Source organism: Myxocyprinus asiaticus, chromosome 46, assembly GCF_019703515.2.
Source record: "Myxocyprinus asiaticus isolate MX2 ecotype Aquarium Trade chromosome 46, UBuf_Myxa_2, whole genome shotgun sequence".
NCBI lineage: Eukaryota > Metazoa > Chordata > Actinopteri > Cypriniformes > Catostomidae > Myxocyprinus > Myxocyprinus asiaticus.
The window spans coordinates 18851897-18878412 of NC_059389.1; the positions used below are offsets into that span (position 1 = coordinate 18851897).

General features: G+C 38.8%; 1 protein-coding gene across 1 annotated transcript; it reads right to left on the reverse strand.

Annotated features, from left to right (window-relative positions):
* Positions 1-26516, reverse strand: LOC127436339 (semaphorin-7A-like). The gene is made up of 14 exons (XM_051690440.1): positions 26305-26516; positions 25691-25824; positions 24935-24976; positions 24750-24845; positions 22685-22778; positions 22395-22505; positions 20800-20942; positions 18707-18885; positions 17857-17965; positions 17075-17270; positions 16067-16182; positions 10423-10568; positions 10213-10268; positions 1-9444 (listed from the first exon to the last, which is right to left on the reverse strand). The coding sequence occupies exons 1-14, from the start codon at positions 26435-26437 to the stop codon at positions 9071-9073; spliced, it is 1929 nt and encodes a 642-aa protein (XP_051546400.1). The 5' UTR covers positions 26438-26516; the 3' UTR covers positions 1-9070.

Below are 26516 nucleotides of genomic sequence, written 5' to 3' on the forward strand. Positions count from 1 at the left end.
TGATGAAAATAAAATGCAATTGTATTAGCATTTATAATTAAGCAATAATGAACATAACTGAGGAAAATACATTAAGTAATGCATAAAAATAAATAGAAAATAAAAAGTAAGTACAACATAGCCCACTATTACATAACTAGGCTTAAAAGTCACATCCAAGGAGGAGGTATTTGGCTCAGGTGAGCATATTTCAAAGATAATAGTGCAGAAATCTGACACAAATATATAAATCATATATAATTTGTTTGAAAGTGAGTAGTGTTACCAGTATGGTAATTTAAGAAATACATTGGAACTAGAAACACTGGTACACAGCTGTGACATCTGTCATATTGTACATTCAGGACTTTTCCATCTATATGCCCATTCTCAATAAATAATGAGCTATGCAATTACATAATGGGACAAAATGAATAATTAAAGAGAGCACTGTCTTTTTGTATATCTTTGGCCTACAAGCAATTTTTTCCATGCTCATAATAACAATTTGTCAATCAAAATACTATGCAGTGCTATGCAATACTATGCAATACATTTACTTCATATTCATTAAAAGACACAAAAAAATAAATTTCAAGCAAACAATAATTTTAAATGAAAATATACTGCAGCAAAAAACATATTTCATTGAATATGTTGTATATAAGTGATATAAAAGAAAATGCAGACAAAAGTCCTTTCATTTTAGGACTACATTCACTGTTCTACGTGCATCACTAATGCACTCCTACCTTGTTCCTACATGCTCAAAGGCACACAAACTTACTCAGGGTGCACTATATGTTGGTGGTTGTAAGAAATTAATTACAAAGCTAAGATGCAAGTTCCCTAAATACTGTAAATACATTCACATTACAGAAATGGAATTTATTATATAACCCACATGCAAGTGGATTCTACAACCCCAATTCCGAAAAAGTTGGGACAGTATGAAAAATGCTAATAAAAGCAAAAAGGAGTGATTTTTAAATTATATTCACCCTTTGCTATATTGAAAGCACTACAACTAAACATTATATGATGTTTTACCTTGTGAATTTCATAGTTTTTTTTATGTACAGTCATTTCAAATCAGATGATTGCAACATGCTCCAAAAAAGTTGGGACAGTCAAGTGTTTACCACTGTGAAACATCACCATTTCTTCTAATAACACTTATTAAGCATTTAGGCACTGAAGACACAAGTTTGTTAAGTTTAAAAAGTGGAATTTTCCCCCATTCATCCATTATGCAGGTCTTCAGCTGCACAATTGTACGGGGTCTTCGTTGCCATATTGTGCGCTTTATAATGCACCACACATTCTCAATTGGAGATGGTCAGGACTGCAGACAGGCTAATCTATCACCTGCACTCTCTGCTTATTCGGTTGGTATGTGGTTTGAAGTTGTCCTGCTGTAAAATGCTGGGACATCCCTGGAAAGGACGGTGCTGGATGGCAATATATGTTGCTCCAAAATTTGTACATATCTGTCTGCATTCATGGTGTTCTCACAGATGTGCGAGTTACCCATGCCATGGGCACTGACACACCCCTGGCCCAATTAGACACTGGCTTTTGGACCTGACCCTGATAACAGCTTGGATGGTCCTTTTCCTCTTTGGCCCGGAGAACAGGACAGCTGTGTTTTTCAAAAGATATTTGAAATGTGGACTTATCGGACCAAAAAACACAGTTCCACTGTTCTACTTTCGTTCTAAGATGAGACCGAGCCCAGAGAAGTCGGCAGCGCTTCTGGACAGTGTTGATGTAGGGCTTCTGCTTTGCATAGTAAAGTCTTAACTTGCATCTGTGGATGCAGCAGCGAATGGTGTTGACTAACAAATGTTTACTAAAGTAATCCCAAGCCCATGTTCATGATATCCATTCATGAATGATGTTTTTTAATACAGTGATGTCTGAGGGATCAGAGATCACGCGCATTCAGAAATGGTTTTCGTCTTGCCCTTTAGGTCTTGAATGATCCTTGCTCTTCAAGGACTAAGCTGTTTTTGGAGGCTCCCTATATACAATGACACGATTGCCTCACCTGTTTAGCATCTCCTGTTTCACATTGCCTTGTTATTTTAACTTGTCAAATTGTTATTAGTCTAAAATTGCCCCGTCCCAACATTTTTGGAGCATGTTGCAATCATCTGATTTGGAATTAATGTACATTAAAAAAAAGAAAAAAGAAAAAAAAAAAAACATTCACAAGGTAAAACATCATATAATGTTTTGTTGTAGTGCGTTTTAAATAGCAAAGGGTAAATATTATTTACAAATCACTGCTTTTTGCTTTTATTAGCATTTTTCATATTGTCCCAACTTTTGGAATCAGAGCTGTACAATCTAGAAATGTTTCAACTGTTTTTACTGCTGACCACACCCAGGTACTTTCTGCTCTGTTACACCCAGACCTAATGGCACCCCATATTTCATTTGAGAGTTCATGGATGTGGCAACACCCAGTGTTTCTTTTCACAACATCATCCCTTATGCATTCCATATGTTTCACTTTATAACAAGATTTTTTTATATTTATATTGAAGGCATTTATTTGATGCTCTTAACATCCAGTGCCATTTAAAGTGCTTTAGTGTCAACACAATGAAAGTAGCGAAAATGCTATTATTTTGCATTTTTCTATTTTAATACAAATACTAATTTACAATATCAGTTAACATGATCAGTGTCACAAATTTGCTTACACTTGATTAGTGACCTAAAAATAGTGTAAGATCATAAGTATTGCTTCATTGTTTCACATCACAACTTTTTTATGTTGGCTTAACAAAGCTGGCTATTCTACCAGCTTTTAGTTTTTTTTTTTTTTTTTTTTTTTTTTGTGCTGTGTCTTTTCGAACCGATCATACTTAAGGTTTTTGCACAGCAGATGATCAAAAATGGGAAAAATCACATTGACTTACACAGACGGAATGTTCAGATGGGCCAACGGAATGCTCATTAATTCAAACTCCAACTGTCAAAAATGTAAACAAATGCACAAAAGGTCTTTGATCTGCTTTAAGTTGCTTTCTCTCATATATATATCTCTCTGACAGTTTACCAGATGGTCTATCTGACTAGCTAGCTGTTTGTCTTACTGTAATTTCTGTAGGTGCATCCCAAACCGCACACTTCTGCTCTATTCTACGCCATTTAGTAGGGTAAGTAGTGCAGTAGCTGTGTCCCAAATAACGTACTATACACTATGCACTTTCACTATATACTATGCACTCTGCCATATAGTGTACACATTTTCAAAGTGTGGTATTATAAGTACAATATACTGAACTAGGACTATACTGATTTCAAAGTAAAAGGCACTAATAAAATCATTACGCATTCAAATATTTAACTTCTGTTTCATATTATACCTTCTTTTTTTTTTACCCAGGCCAGGCTGATGTTGCTGCCCAGGCCATATTGGGAGATAAACACCCTTTCAAAACACAACATACAGTGCATTAGGTATGATTTTATGTGGTATAACATTTCATGCATTATGTAACGTACTCGTAGTCTTTGGTCGCAGCATTTCGGTGGCCCGTGAACAAGGCTTTGTTGGCAGCTCCCTACAAAAAAGGTTGTTGGTATTCTCTAGTCCCTAACAAAATGAAGTTTAGAAAACATCTCGGTTACATACGTAACCTCGGTTCCCTGAGACAAAGGGAACTAGACAATGCGTAGCATATGGGGAGTGCCTTCTAACACGACCTTGTTGAAACCTCTCTACAATAACACCAATAGTCTAATATTAGTTATGGTGTTTGAGCCCAGTCTGTTTTGGTTTGGAACTGTCCGCTATAAAAACAGGTGCACAAACACCATTTCCTCAGAATTTCTGACTGAGTCTTGTAGTGTGGCTAGCGTTTACAATGTCTCATTTCCTTCGTCTCAGGGAACCAAGAAGTAACCGAGACTTTCCCTTCCGACTCTGTACACATGAAATTGCATAGCTATGCATATGGGGAACAGAATCCCATCATGCTGCACAACATGACATAACTTCCCAGAGAGGAAACATGGCGCTGCAGTCTTGTGGGACGGCGACCGACATGAGTATGCCACAGTGAGTGATCCTTGTGTTGGTCAGGAGGAGAGCACTCATTACAAATATATGAACTATAGTCATATAGTATGAATTAACTCCTGATGAACCCAGTCAGGAAGAGAGTTTATTTATAATGAAAGTGCTTGTGACTTTATGGTAAATTATAACAGCCTGAATGCAGGCGGTTGTGCAAATGATGGGGAGCCCATACTTAAAGGGAAGGGCATAAGTATTTATATGTTTGGCCAATGAATAACAAGTGCTCTAAACAGAGAGGACTTGTGAAAAAGAGACGTTACGTCTAGGTTGTAAAATCTTGCGAATGTGTTTTGAGAGGATCATTCTGCTGCAAAACATATGTCTTGTAAGGACACACAATTCGTCTATGTCCATGAGGAGGCCATGCCTCTAGTTGAGTGTGCTTTAACACCAATTGGGCAAGTCTTACCTTGCGACTCATAAGCCAGGGTAATTGCATCAACAATCCAGTGAGAGAGCCTTTGCTTGGAGATGGACATTCCTTTTGTGCATCCTCCATAGCATATAAAGAGCTGATCAGACAGTCTGAACTGGCAAGTATGCTCAACGTATGCATGTAGTGACCGCACAAGGCATAACATATGCAATGATTGTTCCTTATCCAAATTAAATGGAGGAGGGAAAAAGGCCTGAAGGTGAACCACCTGCGCTTTGAAGGGCGTGGTTAAGACCTTGGGTACATAGCCTTTCCTGGGTTTGACAGTGGCTCTTGAAAGACTGGGGCCAAACTCTAGACATGAACTGTCGACTGATAGTGCATGCAGGGCATCTACCCGTTTTACTGAGGCCAGAGCCAGCAGTAGTGCAGTTTTAACGGAGAGCATGCGCAATTCAAAGGCAATTTGAGTCCAAAGGCTTGAAGGGGGCCCTGCGAGAGCTTTTAGGACTAAAGTTAAGTCCCAAGTCGGGACTGTAGCCGGCTGAGGTGGGATTAATTGTCTTGCTCCTTTAAGGAACTTTATGATTAAATTATGCTTGCCTATAGAAGCGCCGGCTTCATGTGCATGATATGCAGATATAGTTGTCACATACACTTTCAGCATTGATGGGGTGAGTCCTGCTCCTAATCGCTCTTGAAGAAATATTAGAATTTCATGTATGGGGCAGTTTACTGGGTCCTTGCCATGTAAGAGACACCAATCAGTGAACACCTTCCATTTTAGTGCGTAGAGGCGTCTCGTGGACGGTGCTCTGGCCTGTAAAATTGTGTACATGACTGAACATGTCAGTTCTGGTACGTGTAGTACATCCGCTCAGGGGCCACACATGCAGGTTCCACATCTGGGGCTGGGGATGCCAGATTGTGCCTTGCGCCTGAGAGACTGAAAAGCCTTTAAGGCTAGAATTACAGCCGATAGCTCTAGGCGGTTGATGTGCCTCGCCCTCCTCGCACCTGTCCAGGTGCCGAAAGTCGGTTGTCCATTGCACACTGCGCCCCAAACCTGTGTTGGAAGCATCCGTGGTCACCACTTTCCGCCTGACAACTTGGGACTTCGAGTACCAGAGGGGACAGTGGGTATTCTCCACTGAGGCAAATAGATCGAATTTTGCTTTGCCAAATATTTCCCAAATCCTCAATACAGTTTGAGGAAGAAGTCTCCTGAATTATGCCTTGGCGGTTTATATATGCCACAACTGTCATATTGTCTGAGCGAACCAGGACATGACAGTTTGCTGTTTCTGACTGAAAAGCCTTTAAGGATAGAAATACAGCCGATAGCCTTTGGCGCCGCGTGACAACTGGCCCCAGTGCGACACCTCGCTGGTAAAACGCAGGAGCTGTCCATGGTGCTATAGCAGGTATACATCGGCGGGATATAGTGATGCGCATGCGCCCTTTGCGCCAAGCACGTCGTGGCACAAGGTGCTTCAGCCAGCACTGAAGAAGTCTCATGTGTAAGAGACCTAATGAAATGACGGATGCCGCCACCATAATCCCAATACTTTCTGAAACAGCTTCAGTGGAAGTGTTCTCCCCAGTTTGAACTGAGACAGACACTGTATAATGGCTGAAGCAGTAAGCCTCTGTGCTGGCATAACAAAGGCTCTGATTGCACCAGTAACAGCCAATCGTCAAGGTAGTTCAAGATGCGTACTTGAAGATGTGTGTTACTCGCTGGGCAGAGGTGTGCCTCTACCGCCTCCTCCACAGGGGGTAATTGGGCATAATCGTTTTCTTCCCCATTATTCACATTAAAGAGGATGGCGTCACTGCGCGAGCGTGCCGAGAAGGGCGGGCTCCAGGACTTAAACAGTTGGTTATGAACTTTGGGGAATAATTGGGCAGATTTGTGGGACGCTGCTGTTTGACAGCATCTGGGCTGCAGGAATTATTCATCGAGGCGAGACTGTTCAGGTTCATCTGGGGGAGACCGCTAAAGGTGAAGCTCTTCGACCGCCCTTGTAAGGATGCAGAGCATGTCCCTGTCAGTGGCGCGTGCACGTTCCTCTCCCTCACTGGGGGAAGGGGCGGCAGCATCATCCACTGACCACTCACCTGATGCAGCAATAGACATGACATCGTCATTATTATCCCCAGCATCAGAACCACTGCACGAGACGAGGCCGCCCGCTCTTTCAGAAGGCTGGAGCTCGTCTCGCACATAGCATATTGGAAAACGTGCTTCGTAGAGACTGAGGGGCTCGTGGGGCGTGTGCCGCCACAAGGATCACCTCAGTCATCCTGCTCGACCTCGCGGCCCCGCCGTGCCTCCTCGTGTGAATCCTTGGGTATCACAGAAGAGGCGGGTGGGAGGGCACGTGAGGTTGAATCATCCCTCAGAATGAGGGTGATTCACAAGCGAAGTGTCTTGAGATTCATGTCCTCACACTGAGGAGTCTATCTCCATGAGAGCTGTCTCTGTGTGGGCGCGGCCCAGACAGTAAATGCAGCTCTCATGCTGATCTGATGGCGGGATGTGTCTCTTGTACAATGAACACTTACGGGACGACATCTTTAAAAAGACGCGAACACGTAAGTGACTATTTTATATATATAAATATATAAATTAATATATATTTATATATATATCACACAATATACAATACACAATATACAATTGCTTTGTAAGGATACACAAATCCTGCCGAAGCTCTGCGGGGAATCAAGATACTGAGGCCCGTTCACCAGCAAAGCGTCAAGCAGCGAGGCGGTGTGATATTCGCCAGAACACTGCAGGGGAGCGGAAAGTCTTCCTGCGAAGACTCCGCCCATTGACTCATGTATATCGATGGCGAAGGGTAGTGGGCTTCTAGACAAGAGATGTTTGCTGTCTTGAAGGAAGAAATTCGGAGGAAATGGTGTTTGTGCACTTGTTTTTATAGCGGACAGTTTCGCGCCAAAACAGGTGGGGCTCAAACACCATAGCCAATATTAGAATATTGGCATTGTTATAGAGAGGTTTCAACTAGGTCGTGTAAGAAGGCATGCCCCATATGCGTAGCTACGCAATGTCAAGTGTACTGAGTCGTAAGGGAACTCTATATTAATATAGATTTTTAAGAAATGAGAAGTGCAAAAACAGGCAACTAAACATGGGCATTGTAATAGAAGAAACTGATATGTGAAGCGCTTGAAGCTCGCTAGCAATTAGCCTGCAAGATACAAGCTGGGTAACTAAGCAAATTTGGAAGCCCTGCTATTAGGTGTAATAAGAACAATCAACCTTCATATCATGAAATTTACAAATACTGAAACATAAATCAAACAGTTGGAATGGTGGTTAAGCATTGAACCCACATTTGTAAGGTGTTTTCGGGTACAGCTCCGTCTGCCATCATGTTTATTTTTGTCAGGCCAGTACCGCAGCTAGTTAGCCCCATCCCTTCCGCTATGTAGGGCAACTGTGATCGCTGAGTGCATGAAGTGTCCAACATTCCACACTTGACAGTTGAAAAGTGCATCATCCGGGTACTCGTATTATACTTCTTTTTGTTGCATTTTCAGTGTGAACACACTACTCGCACTACTTACACTACAAAATGGTGTAAAATAGTGCAGAAGTGTGTGGTTTGGGACGTACCTTATGTTAACACTGAAAATGCAGCAGAAAGAAATGTACAGTACTTTAAGTACCCTGATGACTTTTTCAACTGTCAAAACGGAGTGTAGAATGTTGGACACTTCGTTCTCTCAACCCAGTGCTTGCTGTACATAGTGGAAGGGGCGGAGTTACATGGCTGCACTGCTGGTCTGACAAAACAGTTGTAAACGATGACGAATGTAGCAGCTAGCCAAACTTCAGTGGATACAGCACCTTACAAATCTGAGTTGATGGTTTACCATCACCTAAGCTAGGTGAATATGTATGTGGTTTGAGATACAAGTGTTGAACTGAGGATGGCTAACGCGCAATAATCACGTGCGCTTAAAACGCAACTTCCGTCAGCTGTTAAACGGTGAATGCTTCCATGTATTAAGTGTTACATTTGGGAGGATACTACACTTCGAAAATTCATTCACTACATGACTGAGTGCATAGTATATTTTGTACGTGCATAGTGTATAATATCGTTTGGGACACAGATTGTATAACTATCAAACTTTCAGACAAAGCTTTGTCAAGCCAACATTAAAGTTTGTCTAGACAAACAGTCCCTATCTAGGTTTTTTTTACGTTTTTATTTATTTATTTATTTTTACATTTTTCAAAACCGTTTTGGTTCCAGATCCAAATAAAACAAAATCCCACATTTTCTATGTGGCCTCAGACTTTTGGACCTCACTGTAGCATAACTGTCATACTCAACAGATAGCAAGCATGAAATTCTTAAAGTCTTCTGCTAGTATGGGCAGGCAGAGACAAACAATTTCTAACATCAGTGACTTACTATTGTTTTACTAACCTATACATTTCACACCAACACCATTCTCTTCCCTAACGACAACCGCTTACGCTTAGCAATGCATGGCCAATAGCTTTAATCAGCTTACACACAATCAGAAATGCTAGAGTAAGGGAGCGCTGACATTTATAAACTGTAATTACCTTGGCCTTAACACAAGAGCTGGTAAAGGGCAATAGTGAAAAATACGGCCATTAAACATTCCTGTGCTCTGTGGTTGAAAGCAGCATTAAAAACAGCCTTAGGGAGGAGGTCATATTCCTTCACAGTTTTGGTGTAATCGCGTTCATGGGATATACATTTGTAATTGCCATATTTGTCGTCAGTCATGGCTGGGATGAGGAGGAGGCATTCAGATTGGGTTTGCTGGCATGGGCTGCTCTGATCCCCATGTACCCACCTGTAAGTGGCATGATGGGAATCGACAGGACAAGAGAGGTAGAATGGAACATTGGTGGGCACAGTATGTTGCATTCTTAATGGAACTGTTGTTGACTGCTGCAGGTCTCTTTTGGATCTTCCCACTAAAAGAGATTAATTTAAGATAAATGAGTTAGGATAATATTTTTGGCCCTTTTATAGTTAGTCAGGAAAAAATTGTAAATCAATTTGCTTATAGCAAATAGCACATCTCTCCATTATATTTTTCAAACGCCTTACTCTATGAATGAACAAGTAAAAATAGCATGCACCTCTTAAAACCCAAATTAAAGGAATAACCCAAAAATTTATTTTCTCTAGTTATTCACTTACCTTGATGCCATCCCAGATGTGTATGACTGTCTTTCTTCATCAGAAGACAAATTAAGATTTTTAGAAGAAGACAGAGCTCTGTTAGGTCCTTATAATGGATGTACACGTGTGCCGAGTCGGCAAGTTCACATGAGAATTCGGCAGCGGTGCTTATTTACAACAGAAGAACGAATGTCACATGAGAGTACGGCCATTTCTAACTGCATTAGAGCCCTGGATGGAAGTGCCAATTTAAGTTTTAATTATCTACTTGTATCTTACATAAACATATCGATTTGCTTCAGAAGACATTCATTGATCACCTGAGGTCACATGGATTACTTTTATGCTGCCTAAATGTGATTTTTGGACCGTCAAAGTGCTGGCACCCATGTACTTCCATTATAAGAACCTGACAGAGATCAATCCTCTTCTAAAAATCTTAATTTGTGTTCTGCTGAAGAAAGACAGTCATACACATCTGGGATGGCATAAGGGTAAGTGAATAATGAGAAATTTTTCATTTTTGGCTGAACTAGCCCTTTAATGTAATAACATACCTGATTTTTGTTGACACACATATGTTGTTCCATTAGCAATATTTTGTAATCCTCCTCTGAAAACAAAATTATAGACAAATGTTAAAAAATAAACACTTCTAAAAAATAAATATCAATTTATGTATTTATTTATTTACAAACATTCTACAAATATATTTGTTTAAATGCATTAATAAAAGCATTCATCCATATTATGTGTATAGAGCATACTTTGTTTGTGCCGTGCAGCCATGTTCAGTCCAAGCACAGAATGGATCCCGGGAAAGGACACAAGCCTCACAGGAAGCATTGTAGTCCAGACATCTCTGCAGATCAAAGATCGACATCTGGCCGGGATATCCTACAAACAATTTCCTCTGCAGACAAATGTAAATATAGATCTAAATATAGAAAGTCTCATTTTAAAAATAACAGTAACACTTTACAATAAGGTTATTTGTTAACATTAGTTAATTTGTGAGATCATCAGATAAAGATCTCGTGTTACGCGAAGCAAGGAGTAAAGGAAAACTTTCTTGGAAGAACCACAGCATTTTCTTGTTCCCAGACTTTGTGAATTCGACAAGAGAGAAACTTGAACGATTCAGGGAATGCAAGAATCTCTTACATCAACGGAAGGTTGCTTTTGCACTGATGTTTCCGGCCAAACTGAGAATAGGTACTAAGGATGGCCACAGAGAATTTACATGCCCACAGCAAGCATTGTCCTTCATAAAGACAATGCAGTGAGTAAGCCATTTGGTGATTTTCATGTTGCTGCCTAGTGGGCCTGACTCACTGAACATACACTGTCCGAGGAAGCTGGTCGCCTTTTTCGTTTCTTTTTGTGCTGGTGCCGCCTAGCGGCTGGATTTGTTTTGTGTACTATAATTTCTTCGGGACTGTTTTGTGGAATATCCCTTGCAGGACATTGTTGCACTCATGTATCGGCCAAATGGGCCGGCTTACTGAACATTTGTTTGACTGCCCAAAGAACCGAACATCCCCCTTTTTTTCTCTTTTTATTTTTTGTGCTGGTTCCGCTAGCGGCTGGAGCTTGTTCTGTGGAGGAACATACCTTCGGGACAGTTATGTGGATGAATCTACATGTTTTTTGTGTTTATTCAGCTTATTGGATGGAGTTTGTTTTATAAATTATTTTTTGCCGTGAAATTCTGTCTCACAATATTTGTATAGAAACACCGGACTTGAGCAATCTGACGGCAAACTTGTCGCGGGGACTCTCGTAGGCGTACATGGACTGTTTGAGTTTAGAGGGATGGACGCCTGTTGGCGCTGTCATGTGCGGGGTTAATGCGCACGTTTTTGTTTTTTCTGTTTGTTTAGTTTGGGGGGAAGTTTGGGGTTTGATTGTTACACTAATGCTGGAATGTGGTCTTTATAATCTTGTTTTTGACACACAATCTATATTTTCTAATATGTCAAATGTTAATATGAGTGGATTATCTCTTTCCACGTGGAATGTGAATGGGCTGGGGCACCCCATAAAAAGAAGGAAGGTTATTTCTTTTCTTAAACGTAAGAAATATGATATAGTGTTTCTTCAAGAAACGCATCTTTGCCCGCAGGAAGCTGAAAAATTTGGGAAGATATGGAGTGGGCATGTTTTCGTTAGTGCTGGCTCGAGTAAGAGCAGGGGAGTCATTTTGTGATAAGTAAACATCTACAATTCAAATGTCTCAAACAGATTAAAGATAAATTAGAAAGAGTCATTATTGTTTTAGCAGAAATTCAGGGGCAAAGGTTGATTTTGGCTAATATTTACGCACCTAACGCTGATGATCAGGTCTTTTTTATAGATCTTGAAGGGATGTTGCAAACCGCTGGCACCCCTCATGATATAATATTGGGAGGAGACTTTAATCTTTTGATGGACTCAGTCCTTGATCATAGTGAAGCAAAAGTGTGTAAGCCCCCAAAAGCAACATTGACGCTTCACAGGATGTGTAAAAATCTTGGCCTTACAGATATTTGGAGACATTTGAACCCATCTGGTAGGGACTATAAATTTTTTTCATCAGTCCATATGATTTATTCTAGAATAGATTTTTTTTTTTATATCTAAGTCCGTCATTTCATCGGTTGTTGATTGCTCAATTGGAAACATCTTAGTCTCAGATCAGACCCTGGTAAGTTTAGAGGTGTTGCCACATACGGAGAAAAATAAATCATATAGTTGGCGCTTTAATGTATCCCTTTTGCAAAATCCTGAATTTCAACAAATGTTAAAGGCTGAAATTTATGTTTAAATGGAGACCAAATGGTCCTCAGTATCCTCTGTGGACGTGCCTTGGGAGGCACTTAAGGTGTTTCTTAGGGGCCGGATCATACAGTATGCCTCATTCATCCAAAAATCCAAAGCACGAGAACTCATGGAGTTGGAAGGGAATATTAAAAGTGCTGAGGCAGAGCTGAAGCACCGAATGTTGTCTGATGGCCTCAGAGAATTGACACAATTGAAATACAAATATAATACTATTTTGTCGCGAAGGTGGAGTTTTGGCTATTCAGGGCAAGACAGTCATACTTTGAGTTGGGAGACAAAGCAGGGAAGCTTTTGGCTAGATATATAAAGCAGAGAGAGTCTTTTTCTACCATTCCCTCAGTGAAATCTGCTGGTGGTGAAATATTTACCTCGGCCATTGATACTAATAATGCTTTTAAAGAATTTTATCATGATCTTTATAGTTCCACGTCTTCGTCTACCGATGAAGATATTAGGAAATTTGTGGAATCATTAGAACTCCCTAAAATGACGATTGAGCAAAAATAATTCTCTTGATTCTGAGATAACTTTGGAGGAGCTTGGCGAGGTAATTAAGGCCTTGCCTATAGGCAAGGCTCTGGGGCCAGATGGCTTTACCACTGAATTTTTTAGATCTTATGCTTCAGAACTGGCTCCACTTTTTTTAGAAGTTTATACGGAATCATTAGAGAATGGAAAGCTTCCGCCAACCATGATGCAAGCCCGATTCAGTGTGATTCTTAAAAAGGACAAAGATCCAAGCAAGTGCAAGAGTTACCGTCCAATTTCCCTGATCCAGCTAGACGTAAACATATTGTCAAAAATTCTGGCTAACTGATTAAGTAAAGTTATGACATCTCTTATATATATAGATCAGGTGGGTTTTACTCGGGGCCACAGCTCTTCTGATAACATTTCATCAATATCATGTGGTCAGTGGTGAATGATCAGGCTCCAGTCGCTGCCATCTCACTTGACACCGAAAAGGCATTTGATATGGTAGAATCGGATTATCTTTTTAAGATTTTGGAAATATATGGGTTCGGGAAAACTTTTATTGTTTGGATTAAGTTACTTCATAGACACCCGGTAGCGGCGATACAAACAAATGGATTAATTTCAGATTATTTTACTCTGGATAGAGGCACCAGACAGGGTTGCCCTCTTTCCCCCTTATTGTTCTGTCTGGCCCTGGAACCATTAGCAGCCGTGATAAGAAAGGAGGATGATTTTCCAGGGTTGGTGGTGGGAGGTGTGGCGCATAAGCTTTTGCTTTATGCAGATGATATTTTATTATTTGTCTCTGACCCTACTAGATCTATGCCTTGCCTCCACAGAATTCTTTTTTGTTTATTTATTTATTTTATCCCCTTTTCTCCCAATTTGTTACACCCAATTCCCACTACTTAGTAGGTCCTCGTGGTGGCGCGGTTACTCACCTCAGTCCGGGTGGCGGAGGACAAGTCTCAGTTGCCTCTGCTTCTGAGACTGTCAATCCATGCATCTTATCACGTGGCTCGTTGTGCATGACACCGCGAGGAGTCTACACATGGAGGCTCATGCTACTCTCCGCGATCCATGCACAACTAACCACGCACCCCATTGAGGGCGAGAACCACAAATCACGACCACGAGGAGGTTACCCCATGTGACTCCGGGTCAATTTGGTTGCTTAGGAGACCTGGCTGGAGTCACTCAGCACACCCTGGATTCGAACTCGTGACTCCAGGTGTGGTAGTCAGCATCAATACTCGCTGAGCTACCCAGGCCTCCTAATTACTAATTCCTTTTCTAAGTTCTCAGGATACAATGTCAGTTGGTCTAAATCCGAAGCTTTGGCTCTGACACCGTACTGCCCAGTAACAGCTTTCCAGCTGAGCGCCTTCCAGTGGCCCAAACAGGGCATTAATTATTTGGGCATTTTATTCCCAGCAAATTTGTCTGATTTAGTTAGAGATAATTTTGACCCCTTAATAAAAAGGTTTTTGAGTGATGTGGGCAGGTGGACTTCATTACATTTATCTATGATTAGGAAGGTTAATGTTATTAAAATGAATTGTATTCCAAAATTTAACTACCTGCTACAATCTCTCCCTGTAGATGTCCCCCTCTCTTATTTCAAGCAATTTGATAGCATAGTGAAGTCCTTCATTTGGAATGGTAAATGTCCTAGATTACATTTTAATAAGTTACATTAGGCCGATTGACAAACGTGGGCTAGGCCTACCCAAGATTTTGTTTTATTATTATGCATTCGGTCTCAGACATTTGGCTCATTGGTCGCTTCCACCTGAGAGAGACCCTCCCTGATTTTGTATTGAACAGGAAGTTCTTGCCCCTATTTCGCTAATGCAAAGCCTTTCTATCAAACTAACTGGAGAAGTTAAGTTACACCCCGTTATCTCGCATTTGCACACAGTATGGACAAAAGTGTCCAGAGTGTTTAATTCTGACATTTATTTAAATGTTGCTTCGGGCATATGTATTAATGTAGTGTATGTAGTTATGTATTAATAAGTCCCCTTTCTGCTGGACTGTGAGGGAGGTTAATGTGCTCGGTGACCTATATGAGAATGGTGTGTTGAGATCCTTTGAAAATATAGTTCAACATTTTAGGATTCCCAGGTCTCATTTTTTTTTGGTATTTACAGCCTCGCCACCTGCTTTGTAGTATTTTTGGGAGTAGCATACACCCCCCTAAAGCCGCAGATACTCTGGGAGTGGTGATTACTGCTTTTGGAAAAAGTCATGCGGCATCAGTGTATTACTCCCTGCTAATTCAGAGTCTGGGGGACAGAGCTTCAAGTTCTCTCAAGAGATTATGGGAGAAAGATTTAAACTTAATATTGGAGGAGGGAGTGTGGGCTAGGATTCTAAAAAACATCAGGTCTACCAAGCTTGCCCCAGACTCTGTATTTTAGGCAATGGGGCAGTCATTAATTTAGGGGATAAGTACATAAAAAATTGGGTCCTATTATTGGGGGAATGTTCGGGGGGAAGGGTTTTCATATAAAGTTATTCCACATTTTCTGTTTTGTCTTTTTGGCTTGTTGTATGGAATCAATAAAAATTGTTAATAACAAAATCATAGTTAATGTTAATTTCAACATATAGTAATACATTTTTAAAATCAAATGTTGTATATGTTAACATTAGTTAATGCTCTATAAACTAATATGAACTAACAATGAACAATTGTATTTTTATTAATTAACATTAACAAATATTAATAAATGCTGTAAAAAATATATTGTTGTTAGTTCATGATACCTAATGCATTAACTAATGTTAACAAACGGAACCTTATTGTAAAGTGTTACCAAAATTACAGTCTGAACATTGAAAATGCATGTGTGGCATGGGGGGCGTGGTCATGTGTCGGTCTGCGGGAGAGGGGGAGCGGTAAGGCTCGTCACCTGGGTTGTGAGACACCTGTCTCTAATTATAGTGATGGTGGAGGGAAACCTGAAAAGGCACGCCAGAGCGTCAGTGTGGGATAGATCCTTACTGCTCCCCCTCTCCCGCAGACCGACACATGACCACGCCCCCCATGCCACAACATGTTAATCTTGTTTACAATGATTGTTTACACAATGACTGTTTGATTACCTTTTTAGAGTCTAGTTTCATTGACTGTATTGGAGCTGAGCCATTGCATAGATGGGTCTCAGAGATGATGAATGCTTTAGACTCGTCTTCTAAGATTTTAAGGATCATGCCATTGTCTAAGAGGAAGAGTTGCAAATGTTAATGGTGAAATACTGTAGCTGCAATAACTGCCCTGAGTGCATTTATTGAAGGCAGATTCAATGTGGATTCAGTGACTGTACAATGTTAATTGCATTGAATGGAAAACCATACTGGTAATCATACTGGTCTCTGCTTTAAAAGGGTCATATCATGATTAATAAAATGTTTGAAATGAAAGAGTTCAATGTACAATGAAAGCATAGTGTGAGTTTACGAACTCAAAACTTCCTCACCAGCCAAAAAAATCTATTGAAACTAAGCTGCAAAAATGTAATCAGAAACCTAAAATCATTAACATATGAAACAAAGGCCCACATTTAGATGTCAACAATGGCTATTCGAAGTTCATAAACTTGGCCCACCTAGTCACGGTTAAGTAATACAAAGGAAGTAGGATGAATTCTATAACTCCTAAACACATCAAGAATTTCAGCAGGAATTCAAACTTTGTGCTGTAGCACCTAACTATATTGACCCCAACAGCAAACCCGCAGCTTGTGTGTAAATGTACCAAAGTGTGCATCAGCAAAAATACACCCTGTGTATTTCTAAGAGAGAGGAAATGGTCAAAACTAAATTATGTTTTTGGTGCACAAGACCTTGACTAATATATTTGATCTCAGGGGAAAAAGTAAAATGATATGACCCCTTTAAGTACAAAGGATGGTTCCTTCAAAAATACTGTCATGAAAAGCTTACAAATAGTAGATGATGTAAACTTCAGGGCAAAGAATGGTAACAGTGGAAAGAGCCTTTATCAAGAGTATTGTTATTATCTTTGGTATGAAGGAAGTCACAGCGAACTTCCTTACACAGATATTTCCCACAATCTTAATGCAATATACCACATGCAGCATGGTAACATACCTGTGGCCAACAGCAGCACATTGTGCATGCTTTCATCTGAAGCTTGGACTCTGTCAACAGATATCTTTGTATAGTTATTATTACTTGTGAAGAAGGGCGTGTCCTTGTGAATAGGTTGAATCCAGTCCTTCATCTCTGGATAGTCTTTAATTATATTGAGGGTAGGACTGGGAATGGACTGGCTATTTTTCACACACTAGAAAATAGAAGATGGAGTTATCAATTATAAAAATATAAATTATAATAAGACAGAGAAAGGGGAGCATTGTTTGAGGTCTGAGATCTGAGTCTATAAGCATCCCAGTATTCAAGCCAAAGGGGAAGGTGAAATTATTGTTCATTTATTCAAGTATAAGAACCAATTCAAAATGCTATTGAGGGAAACAATGGCTTTTGTTCACAAACAATGGCTATACAAAGCAAGGGCTATTCACCTTTGGTTCAAGGGTAAAAATGATTCAGGAAGTTGTTGGACACAGACAATACAGTACAGAAAAAAAAAAAAGAAAAGAAAAAAAAAATTTACTCACACACAAATATGGCCTCAAACACATATATGTATCTTTTTGTGGTCTTAAGTGCATACGCCATAAATCTGAGGAATGTTCTGTGTAGGCCTACATTAGTCAACCAAAGTGGTTGACCAGTAAGTGTTGTGATGGGGCTTAATGCATCCAAAGCAAACACTGTTGTCCTTAACATGACTTTTCCTTTATTCTACCAAAAAAAACTGAAAATGAGTTTTGAAACTGATTAATCCAGAACTGTTTGTTTTTGCTTACCATTCCCGGTCTGGGGCTGGGAACTGCATCATTATAACCTCTAAAGGTAGAATTCTCAAACACAGCATCAAGCTCTGCCAAAGAGTACATGCAAACAGCCGTTGAGTTCCTATGGCAAAGGTTAAAAGAACAGGTTGTTAATGTAGTAAATGCACATGAATATTTGGAGTTCAGCTCCACTAATTGCACAAAATGGAATTGCAAAAACCTTTTCAAGGGTGTTGTGAGTGGACTTTGAGTGCAGGGTTTGTTCAACAATGTTTTAGTACAATTTTTGTTAAAAGTTAGATTACAAGTTAGGTAGAGCACGTAATGTTATCTGTCACCAAATAGACGCTAGTGACCAGAAGACAAGTTTGCCTGAGGAGGTAACCTCATAATCGAGCTACAGCAGTTTTTTGCATAGCAGAGTTACTGCCTGTCCAAGTATACAAGATTCAATTCTTAATCGAATATTTGAAGGAGGAACGTTAGCTGAAGTGAGTGTTAAATTCTTGTCGCACATAACCTCTGTCTTTCTGAGCATGTGTAACACAGCGAGGCAGTCTGATTAACATGTATACATACTGGACGAAGCTGAGCTACAATCACATTATCTAGGGCTGTTAGTCTGACTTTGCAAAAATTGGACTGGTATGATTTCAGCGTTTACTTGACATTTTAAATAGACAAATAATTGTTTTAGTCCAATTGAATCAAAGTTTTAAAGTGCATTGAAACCTACTGAGTGATGCATGTGTAAAGGTGGTCAGCTGATAGATAGCTGTGCAATGTGTATAAATTACATTACAGTAAGTAACACTGAAGAACTATTTCCTGTTTAAATCTAAAAAGGTAATGCAGTCTTTACCAGCTGCTCGAGAAGAGTGCATAAACTCTAGAGTCACGCCAATCTTTGGCATGTTGGACAAAAACGTCCTGCAGGCGATTGAAGTACAGCGACTCACTAGGAATCCCACAAACAAGCCGTGCCTTGAGGAAGGAGGTCCAGATGTTTTGGAGTAACTGCTTCGAACCCCCCTCATCAACCTATAGAGAATGACCCATATATTTTTACAGGTGTACAATATTTTGCAACATCTGCTTATTAGAGTTTATCTGTTCAACATAGGTCAGCAGCACACGTTACACAACAAACAAAAATGGTTTCTTATTTCCTACAAGTCTTGGACTGCAGCTCGTTCCTAGTGTTACATCCTCCCCCAGTCTATGGTTGGGGAGGAGTAACAAAAAGGTTTGTGGTCCCCCTTCTCCCATCCCAGTACTCAATGATCAGTCGAGTTTAAAACCCAAATGAAAGTATTAATTTAATCAAAACAGGAAAAGGAATTCAAAAAGGCTTCAAGAGGGGGCAAAGGACAAAATAACAAACAAAACTTAAATATCTGTTGTGGAGTCAAAACTACATTACCTAACAAAGAAAAAGTGCAAATAAACAACATAAAATTTCCTATCTCCCTCATGTTGATTAAAATTGGTCATTTTGATATTTTAATGAGTTGTAAGATGAGCGTAAGATGTTAGGCTTAAAGGTGCTGTAAGCGATTTTAGCTGTTCTAACTTCCACGAGACTGAGCCGTTGATTTAGCAACGCCCCCTCTTTCCAAAACACCACACCGATACCATTGAAACCAACACAAAGCATGTTTCCATGGTTGTCAAACACAACAGTAGCGAAATATCACACTCAACTGACAAATTATAAATCAGAATATGGCATTAAGCCTCAATAATTAGCTGCAACGACACTATGAGAATGTGCAAAATGATTGACAGGCATAGAGTCAGAGACAGTGGCACGCAGACCAATTTTTGTTTGCTGTTTACAAAGTCTAGAGCTGTCACAGAGTCACAGAGTCACCATGGCTGAGATGCATAGTGAATGGTAGAGCTATTAATAAGACGTAGCTCAATTAAAACTTTATCATATGTTTCAATATATTGTTTTCTCTGTTATAGCTATCGTTTATTAGCATGGCCTGCAAATTTAAAGATATTGAGGGAGGGCCCGCTCGTCACAGGTACAGCAAGGTAGACAGACAAAGATATTTCACCACAAAACATCTATGAAGAAAACATTACAAATATCTGATAGTGAGCTTTCATGTTGTTTAGATAAATACCGGCAAAACTTTGCGATTCATATTGACCTATAGCAGCGTTGTAGTTCTAGGATAAACGAGTATTTAATGTCAGTAATTTAAGTGTACCAACAATCATAAATAAAAGAAGAATTATGTCTTCCCATTATTGTGAGATGAAAATGAGGATCCACTCTGACAGTGTCACTCAGTCGCACTCTGTAAATTCCTTCAGAAAACAGAGCGTGGCGCATTCGGGTGTGTTTAGAAATTTCAGACTGAAAAATCTAATTTTGATTATTTATGAAAACTGTAACAAATAATGAACAGTGTTTCAAGAATTCTAATTTCTTGTATTTTAGCTTTGATGAAACACCAAGTCTTATGTGGGGTCCTTTAACTGTTATAGGGGGTCCGGCACCCCCCTAGCCACCCCACCCCCTCCCAATTTGAACACTGTTTAAAGTATTTCCAGATGCGCAGTGCCATTTTAAAGAGCAGATTCAGATGCCAAGCGCTCACCTGCATGGGAATTGCTACATGCAAATTGCATTCAGCACACCATTTTTGGACCGTTAGCTGATTTACGCTATTATTTTTTAAAATCAGGCACTAAAACCTCTCAATTCCTCACATTGTGTTTACACTGATCCCTAATGAAAAACAAGTTATGTGAAATGTATTTTGACATCTTTATCAAAATGTCACAATCGGTTAACAATCAGTGTCACAGCTTGCTCATTTAACAGTGCCACAAATTTGACTACATTCCAACAATGACTGCCACTCGTCTGACATTTCTAAAAATGTATTGCAAAGAGAAGTTTCATCTTGCATCGTGCTGTCCGAGAGAAAAACATACCTTACACACTCGAGCCACCCTTGATATCCAAGGATCTGCCTCTGGATTGGTGTCAGAGTTTTTCTCACGAAATAAAACATAAATCTTCTCATTCACAGGGTCATCTGTGCGCTTGGCCAGAAAGCTGGAGATAAAAGTGGGTTCTGTTGGGGGAGTCAAAACAAGAGTCATGATTAGTCATTACATATAATGCGCCTGAACTTACTAAGCATGATTTAGTGTCATGTGAGAAGCTTTCAACCTTCTAGAAACACTGACAAGGCTGTATTTGTTAGCCACATTTTTGGCAGAAAAGAAAAGTGCTGTTCTGTCTGCAAGGTCAGTAAAACAAAATGAAGGATCTTTCTCTCGCTCAGCCAACACTGCACAAACACACTTTACTTTAGTTATCCTATTTAAGGTAAATGCAGATTAAGGAGAGTAAGATCTACAGTATATGTGTGTGTGTTAGGGGTTGTACCACTAGTCAACAAGAGAGTGCAAAGTACAGATGGTTAAAATGAAAGTTGATGCACTATGGTAAAAATGGTATTCTTTCTTGTATTTTATCTGTCAAAATGCCAGACATTATTTGATATTATCTGTCCAAAAAAAAAATTATGTGGAAAAGTTAAGGCAACCTTTGAACAATTTAAATACGGTAAACGGCCCAATAGTCAGCTAATTTTCTAGGCGACAAGACAACAAGTAAAAATGAGAATTGGTGCAAGCCCTAGGGGTTTTGCCTACATTAGGGTGACCAAATGTCCCCACAAGGATGGTAAATCTTGAAAAAAACCTACATTATGGGGACCAACCAATGGTCCCCATGAGGAAAATGGTTTAATAAACATCCTAAAACAATGTCTAAATAAAAACTAAAAATGCAATTAGGTTTGTGTGAAGTTTAGGTTAAGGGGTTGGGATAGGGGGTATAAAATCTAATTTGTTCAAGTTTAAAATAATAGAAGCCAATATAAAGTACCCACCATGATAGAAAAAGGACCCACTTGATATTAGGTGTCTTTAACTACTATGTACTGATACATTTGATACTGTGTACTTATTATGTGTATTTGTGTTGTTGCATTGCACTTGCATTTAAAGTACCTGCATTAAATTACATCTTAAGTTACATTGTTAACCTTACCACTATCCTAAACCTAACACTATCCCAACCCTCACCCTAACCCCTAACCCCCAACCCTGCTCCTAAACCTACCCAAACCTCAACCTCAGTAGCAGCAAATGTAAATATTGTGAGAATTGTGCAGAACAACATGTAGTTACACATTAAATACATTGTATTTTAATGTTAGTACACAGTAGTTAAAGAGACTTAATATAAAGTGGGACCAGAAAAACAAAGATGTGTGTGTATGTGCATGTACTTAGCTATAGTTTGACACTTGTCCCCAAAAGTGAGCTAAATCTGACAAAAAAATTAATTTGGGGACACTTGGAGATGTCTTTAAATTGAAAATCGGTTTGCAAATACTGTTAAATGCTGTTAAAATGAGTTGCTGTAAACATAAACACAACAGAAGTGTAAATATGTCCTCATTTTGATAGCTGTAGGTATGCATGTATATGTGTGTGTTTGTGTTTCTACCAACCTGAGACCCATTGATCATACATCCATAAACTATTTCGATTGCCAGCTTTTCTACGAAACTGTAGCAGGGTTCCATCACTGTATAGAGGAGCTGCTGCATAAAGGTCTCCATCTGAACATAAAAAACAAAGACTCATGTAGCAATTTTGGGTGCAATAATGGAATAATCTCCATGCAATTACAAAATAATAAATAGAAGCTTATGTTTAAGAATAGATAAGTCATGATCTCCAGCTCATGCACAAAGTCTAAGCAGATCAGAGCATTAAGCTGATTGTGCCTACAACGTACCTGCCATCAGGGATAAGGAATTTTGTGTATATGTGTGAGGTGAGATCCCCGTGCCTTCTATAACCTCATTAGAAAGATTGCTTTCTCTGGGATACTGTGGAAAAGATGGGGTAACATTAGAGAGTAATGATGGCCTGTTGAATCCAGTCCAAACTAATAAGCATTGAGCAGTAAAAAAAAAAAATAAAAAAACATGCATATAGGAAGAGCAAGGTTTGTTTTTTTTGTTGTTGTTTTTTTTCATACTAAAGCCAGGGTTTCCACAGTCATGTAAAACCAAGAAATATCAGGACAATTTACAGGGCTGTAAAAGTCATGGTCATTAACAAAATCCCAAATTGTCATAAAAGGCCACGGAAATTTCCCTATTTAATGTACTGTAGTTTTTTGTAGTTATGCTTGGTTCTAAAATATTCCATCGAATAGAAATAGCTTTTTGTAAGGCCAATCTCTTTAAAGCTATTTAAAAATCTTAATCTACTACTCATGAATGACTGGAAAAGTAATGGGAAAATCATATAAATTCTTTGGTCGAAAGGTGTGTGAGCCCTATAATTGTTACGAACTGTTCTGTGTTTTCCCATCTTCAAGAAACTCTTATGTTGAAATCACCTTCTGCACTACATTTCCCAAGATGCCCAGTCATTATCCTCACCTGTCCTCCATCATTGTGTTCAGCTGTTTTGTGTTTACCTTCATTTGTGCCCCTATTTAGACCTTCATGTTCAGTTTTTCCTTGTCTAGTCTTGTCCATCGTAGCATTGACGCTAAGTAGTTCCTTTGTTCTTCGAGTCTTGAGTTATTTGTATATTCGTCTTCATTAAATACTGCATTTGGGTTCACTAACTTCTCTCTCCTGGCTCAATGGTGACAATAATAAAGCATAATTGACTAAAGGGGTAATAATACTAATAATCCATTTATTGTTATGTCAAACTGTGGCATTCTTTACTGATTGTAGCCTTGCTAAAGTAAGTTGATTTAAAGAATCAACAGAAGCATGAATAAGCTTCTCTTTATCCCTCAAAACATGTCTCACCTTGGAAATGTTCCTAAACTGATAAAAACAAGACTGAATGAACTTCCTAATGTGATTTTCATACTGTACATTTGTATCAAAATAGACACCCAAATTTCTCACCACCTGCTGGATATCTGGGACCACCCAATTAAGTGTGACTCAATCTGACTTTTTTTTTTTTTTTTTACATTTACATTACATTTATGCATTTGGCAGATGCTTTTATCCAAAGCGACTTACAATGCCCTGATTACAGGGACAATCCCCCTGGAGCAACTTGGAGTTAAGTGCCTTGCTCAAGGACACAATGGTGGTGGCTGTGGGGATTGAACCAACAACCTTCCGCTTATCAGTTCAGTGCTTTAGTCCACTACGCCACCACCACACCACACATTTTTAAACCATGACAGATTCTAACAACCTCTGTTTTAGCAGTATTTAACTGCAGAAAATTACATGCCATCTGATTGTTTTATATCTGGTATGCACATTTACAGAACATTTAAAGAACATTTAAAGAACATTTAAATTAGTCAGATCATTGGGATTCAACAACAAATACAACTACAGATCATCTGCATAGCAATGAAAATGTATGTTGTGTTGAATCACAGAACCAAGAGGAAAGATATATAGAGTAAACAAAAAATGGCCCTAACAGGGAACCTTGCGGAACACCACAATTTATCATTGAAAAGGAGGACATCTCATCTCCAACAAACACTATACATTTCCTATTTGAAAAATAGGAAACAAAACAATCTAGAGCCACCCCAGATATTCCCACCCATCTCTTCAATGTATCAATTAAAACTGGATGATCAACTGTATCAAATGCTGCAGCAAAACTAAAATGGAGCACTCTCCAGCATCCTCCACAGTCAACTAAAGGAGTACACTTTTACTCTCACTATGGACTTACTATTACAATATTATATATAATAAAGTATACCACAAGTTCACATATGGTAGAAACTATGCAGTAAATACATAGCAGAGATTATGCCAGAAATATTAAGAGGTATATACTTTTATAGTTCTTACCAGTTTCCAACACTTTGGATCTTCTCCATTTGTCCCACATACAAACGTAAAATCTTGAAATCTTTCAATAACTGTCACCACATTTTCACAAGAGCTCTGTATGGGTGGAAGAACAGTATGACTATGAAACAACCATAACGCAATTATTTATTTTAATTCCTTTTTAAAAGATTGATAAAACCTACCCCACCACATGACTTTGGTAAGTCTGGATTCAGGGTAAAGTTCTACAAAAATAAAAACATCCAAACAACTTTCAATTACCTTGATCTTACAGCTTAAAACAAAATAAATTGTGTTGAATTATTTCAAAATTCACAGTGTCTATCAAAGGATTACAGGTGGAGAAAATTCCAGAGTCTTCATTATTACTATGCAATTATTATATATACTGTATATAAAAGCTGTGGATAATTATTTCACACTAATCAATGACATCATTAATGTTTAAATAATTTAATGCAACCATAGCAACTTTTGAACCTGCTGACTGGAATAAATCTTTCATGAATACCTGTTATAAACCATTGTATTTTTTACTTTTCTATTCACTTCTTTTGTTTGATAAGGCTTTAAATAGCTTATTTGGACAGATCCCTTTGTTAAAATTTCAAGGTTAAAGTTAGGCTAGTCCTACTAATTACAGTCACAACCAAAGCTATGATCTTTTAGTTTTAGTCTTAACTTAAGCACTCTGGGTTAAAAATTACAGGTTTAGAACATTCAGTGGTCAGTACTGAGTTACTTCTCCAACTTCATGCAATATGCAATTTATACAGTTTATATACCAACACTGAAATAACTGTGCAAAAATTAAATCATAAATGTCCAAATTGTGTGCTAATTAATTCATATAGAGTGGGCCTATAATTTATACAGTATGAAATTATTTAATATTGTATAATTTCCATATAAATGGCCAACTTCAATTCAATAATTACCTCCAAAATCCGACCACTATCAACATCAACTTGAAGAATTACATTTGCTCCTCCGACCAATAGACTCTTTGATCCTTCTTGATGAAACAAGACTGTATGGCTATAATTTCTGTCATATAATAGTCCAGCATCATCTGGGGGAGAAATACATTTGGGTGTTCACTGTAAAACCTGGTAACATGCAATTGTTATCTTATGGAGCTATTTCTACCTGATCTAACCCTTAAAACTTGTTTTGTTGGTGTAACCTAATGTGTTAGGGTTAATTCAGTGATGTTAAAAAAATTAATGACTTGAATAAAACCAGTTAATTTAGATGTTATCATATGAAGCATTTTTTTTTTCAGTGTAGTTGAATTGTCCATAAGTAAGATATCATGAATATCACACAAAAACACACAGTTATTGGCCAATTAGATATTGCCTCATTTTATATGTAGGATATTTAAAGCAATTAAAGCCTACTGTATACAACACTGGTGTATGTCTAGAATAGAATAGAATAGAATAGAATAGAATAGAATAGAATAGAAATTATTAGGATAGAATACAAAATGATTACATAGTGTAATCATTTTGCCATAAATAACTTATTTTATTTAGCTCTATCTTACCTTGTCTCAGCGTTAATCTGGGATAAGAAGGATCTTTAGAGCAAAAAACACATTGAAAACAAGCTCCATAAATAAGCCAATGATACGCCAAATTCCCTTTGATATCCACTGAGAAGTGTTGCATTACATGCATGGTCCTCAAGCGTCTATACACTCTAAATAAGATCACCTTACATCACCACCAGTCTCTGACAATTCACTGTATATGTACG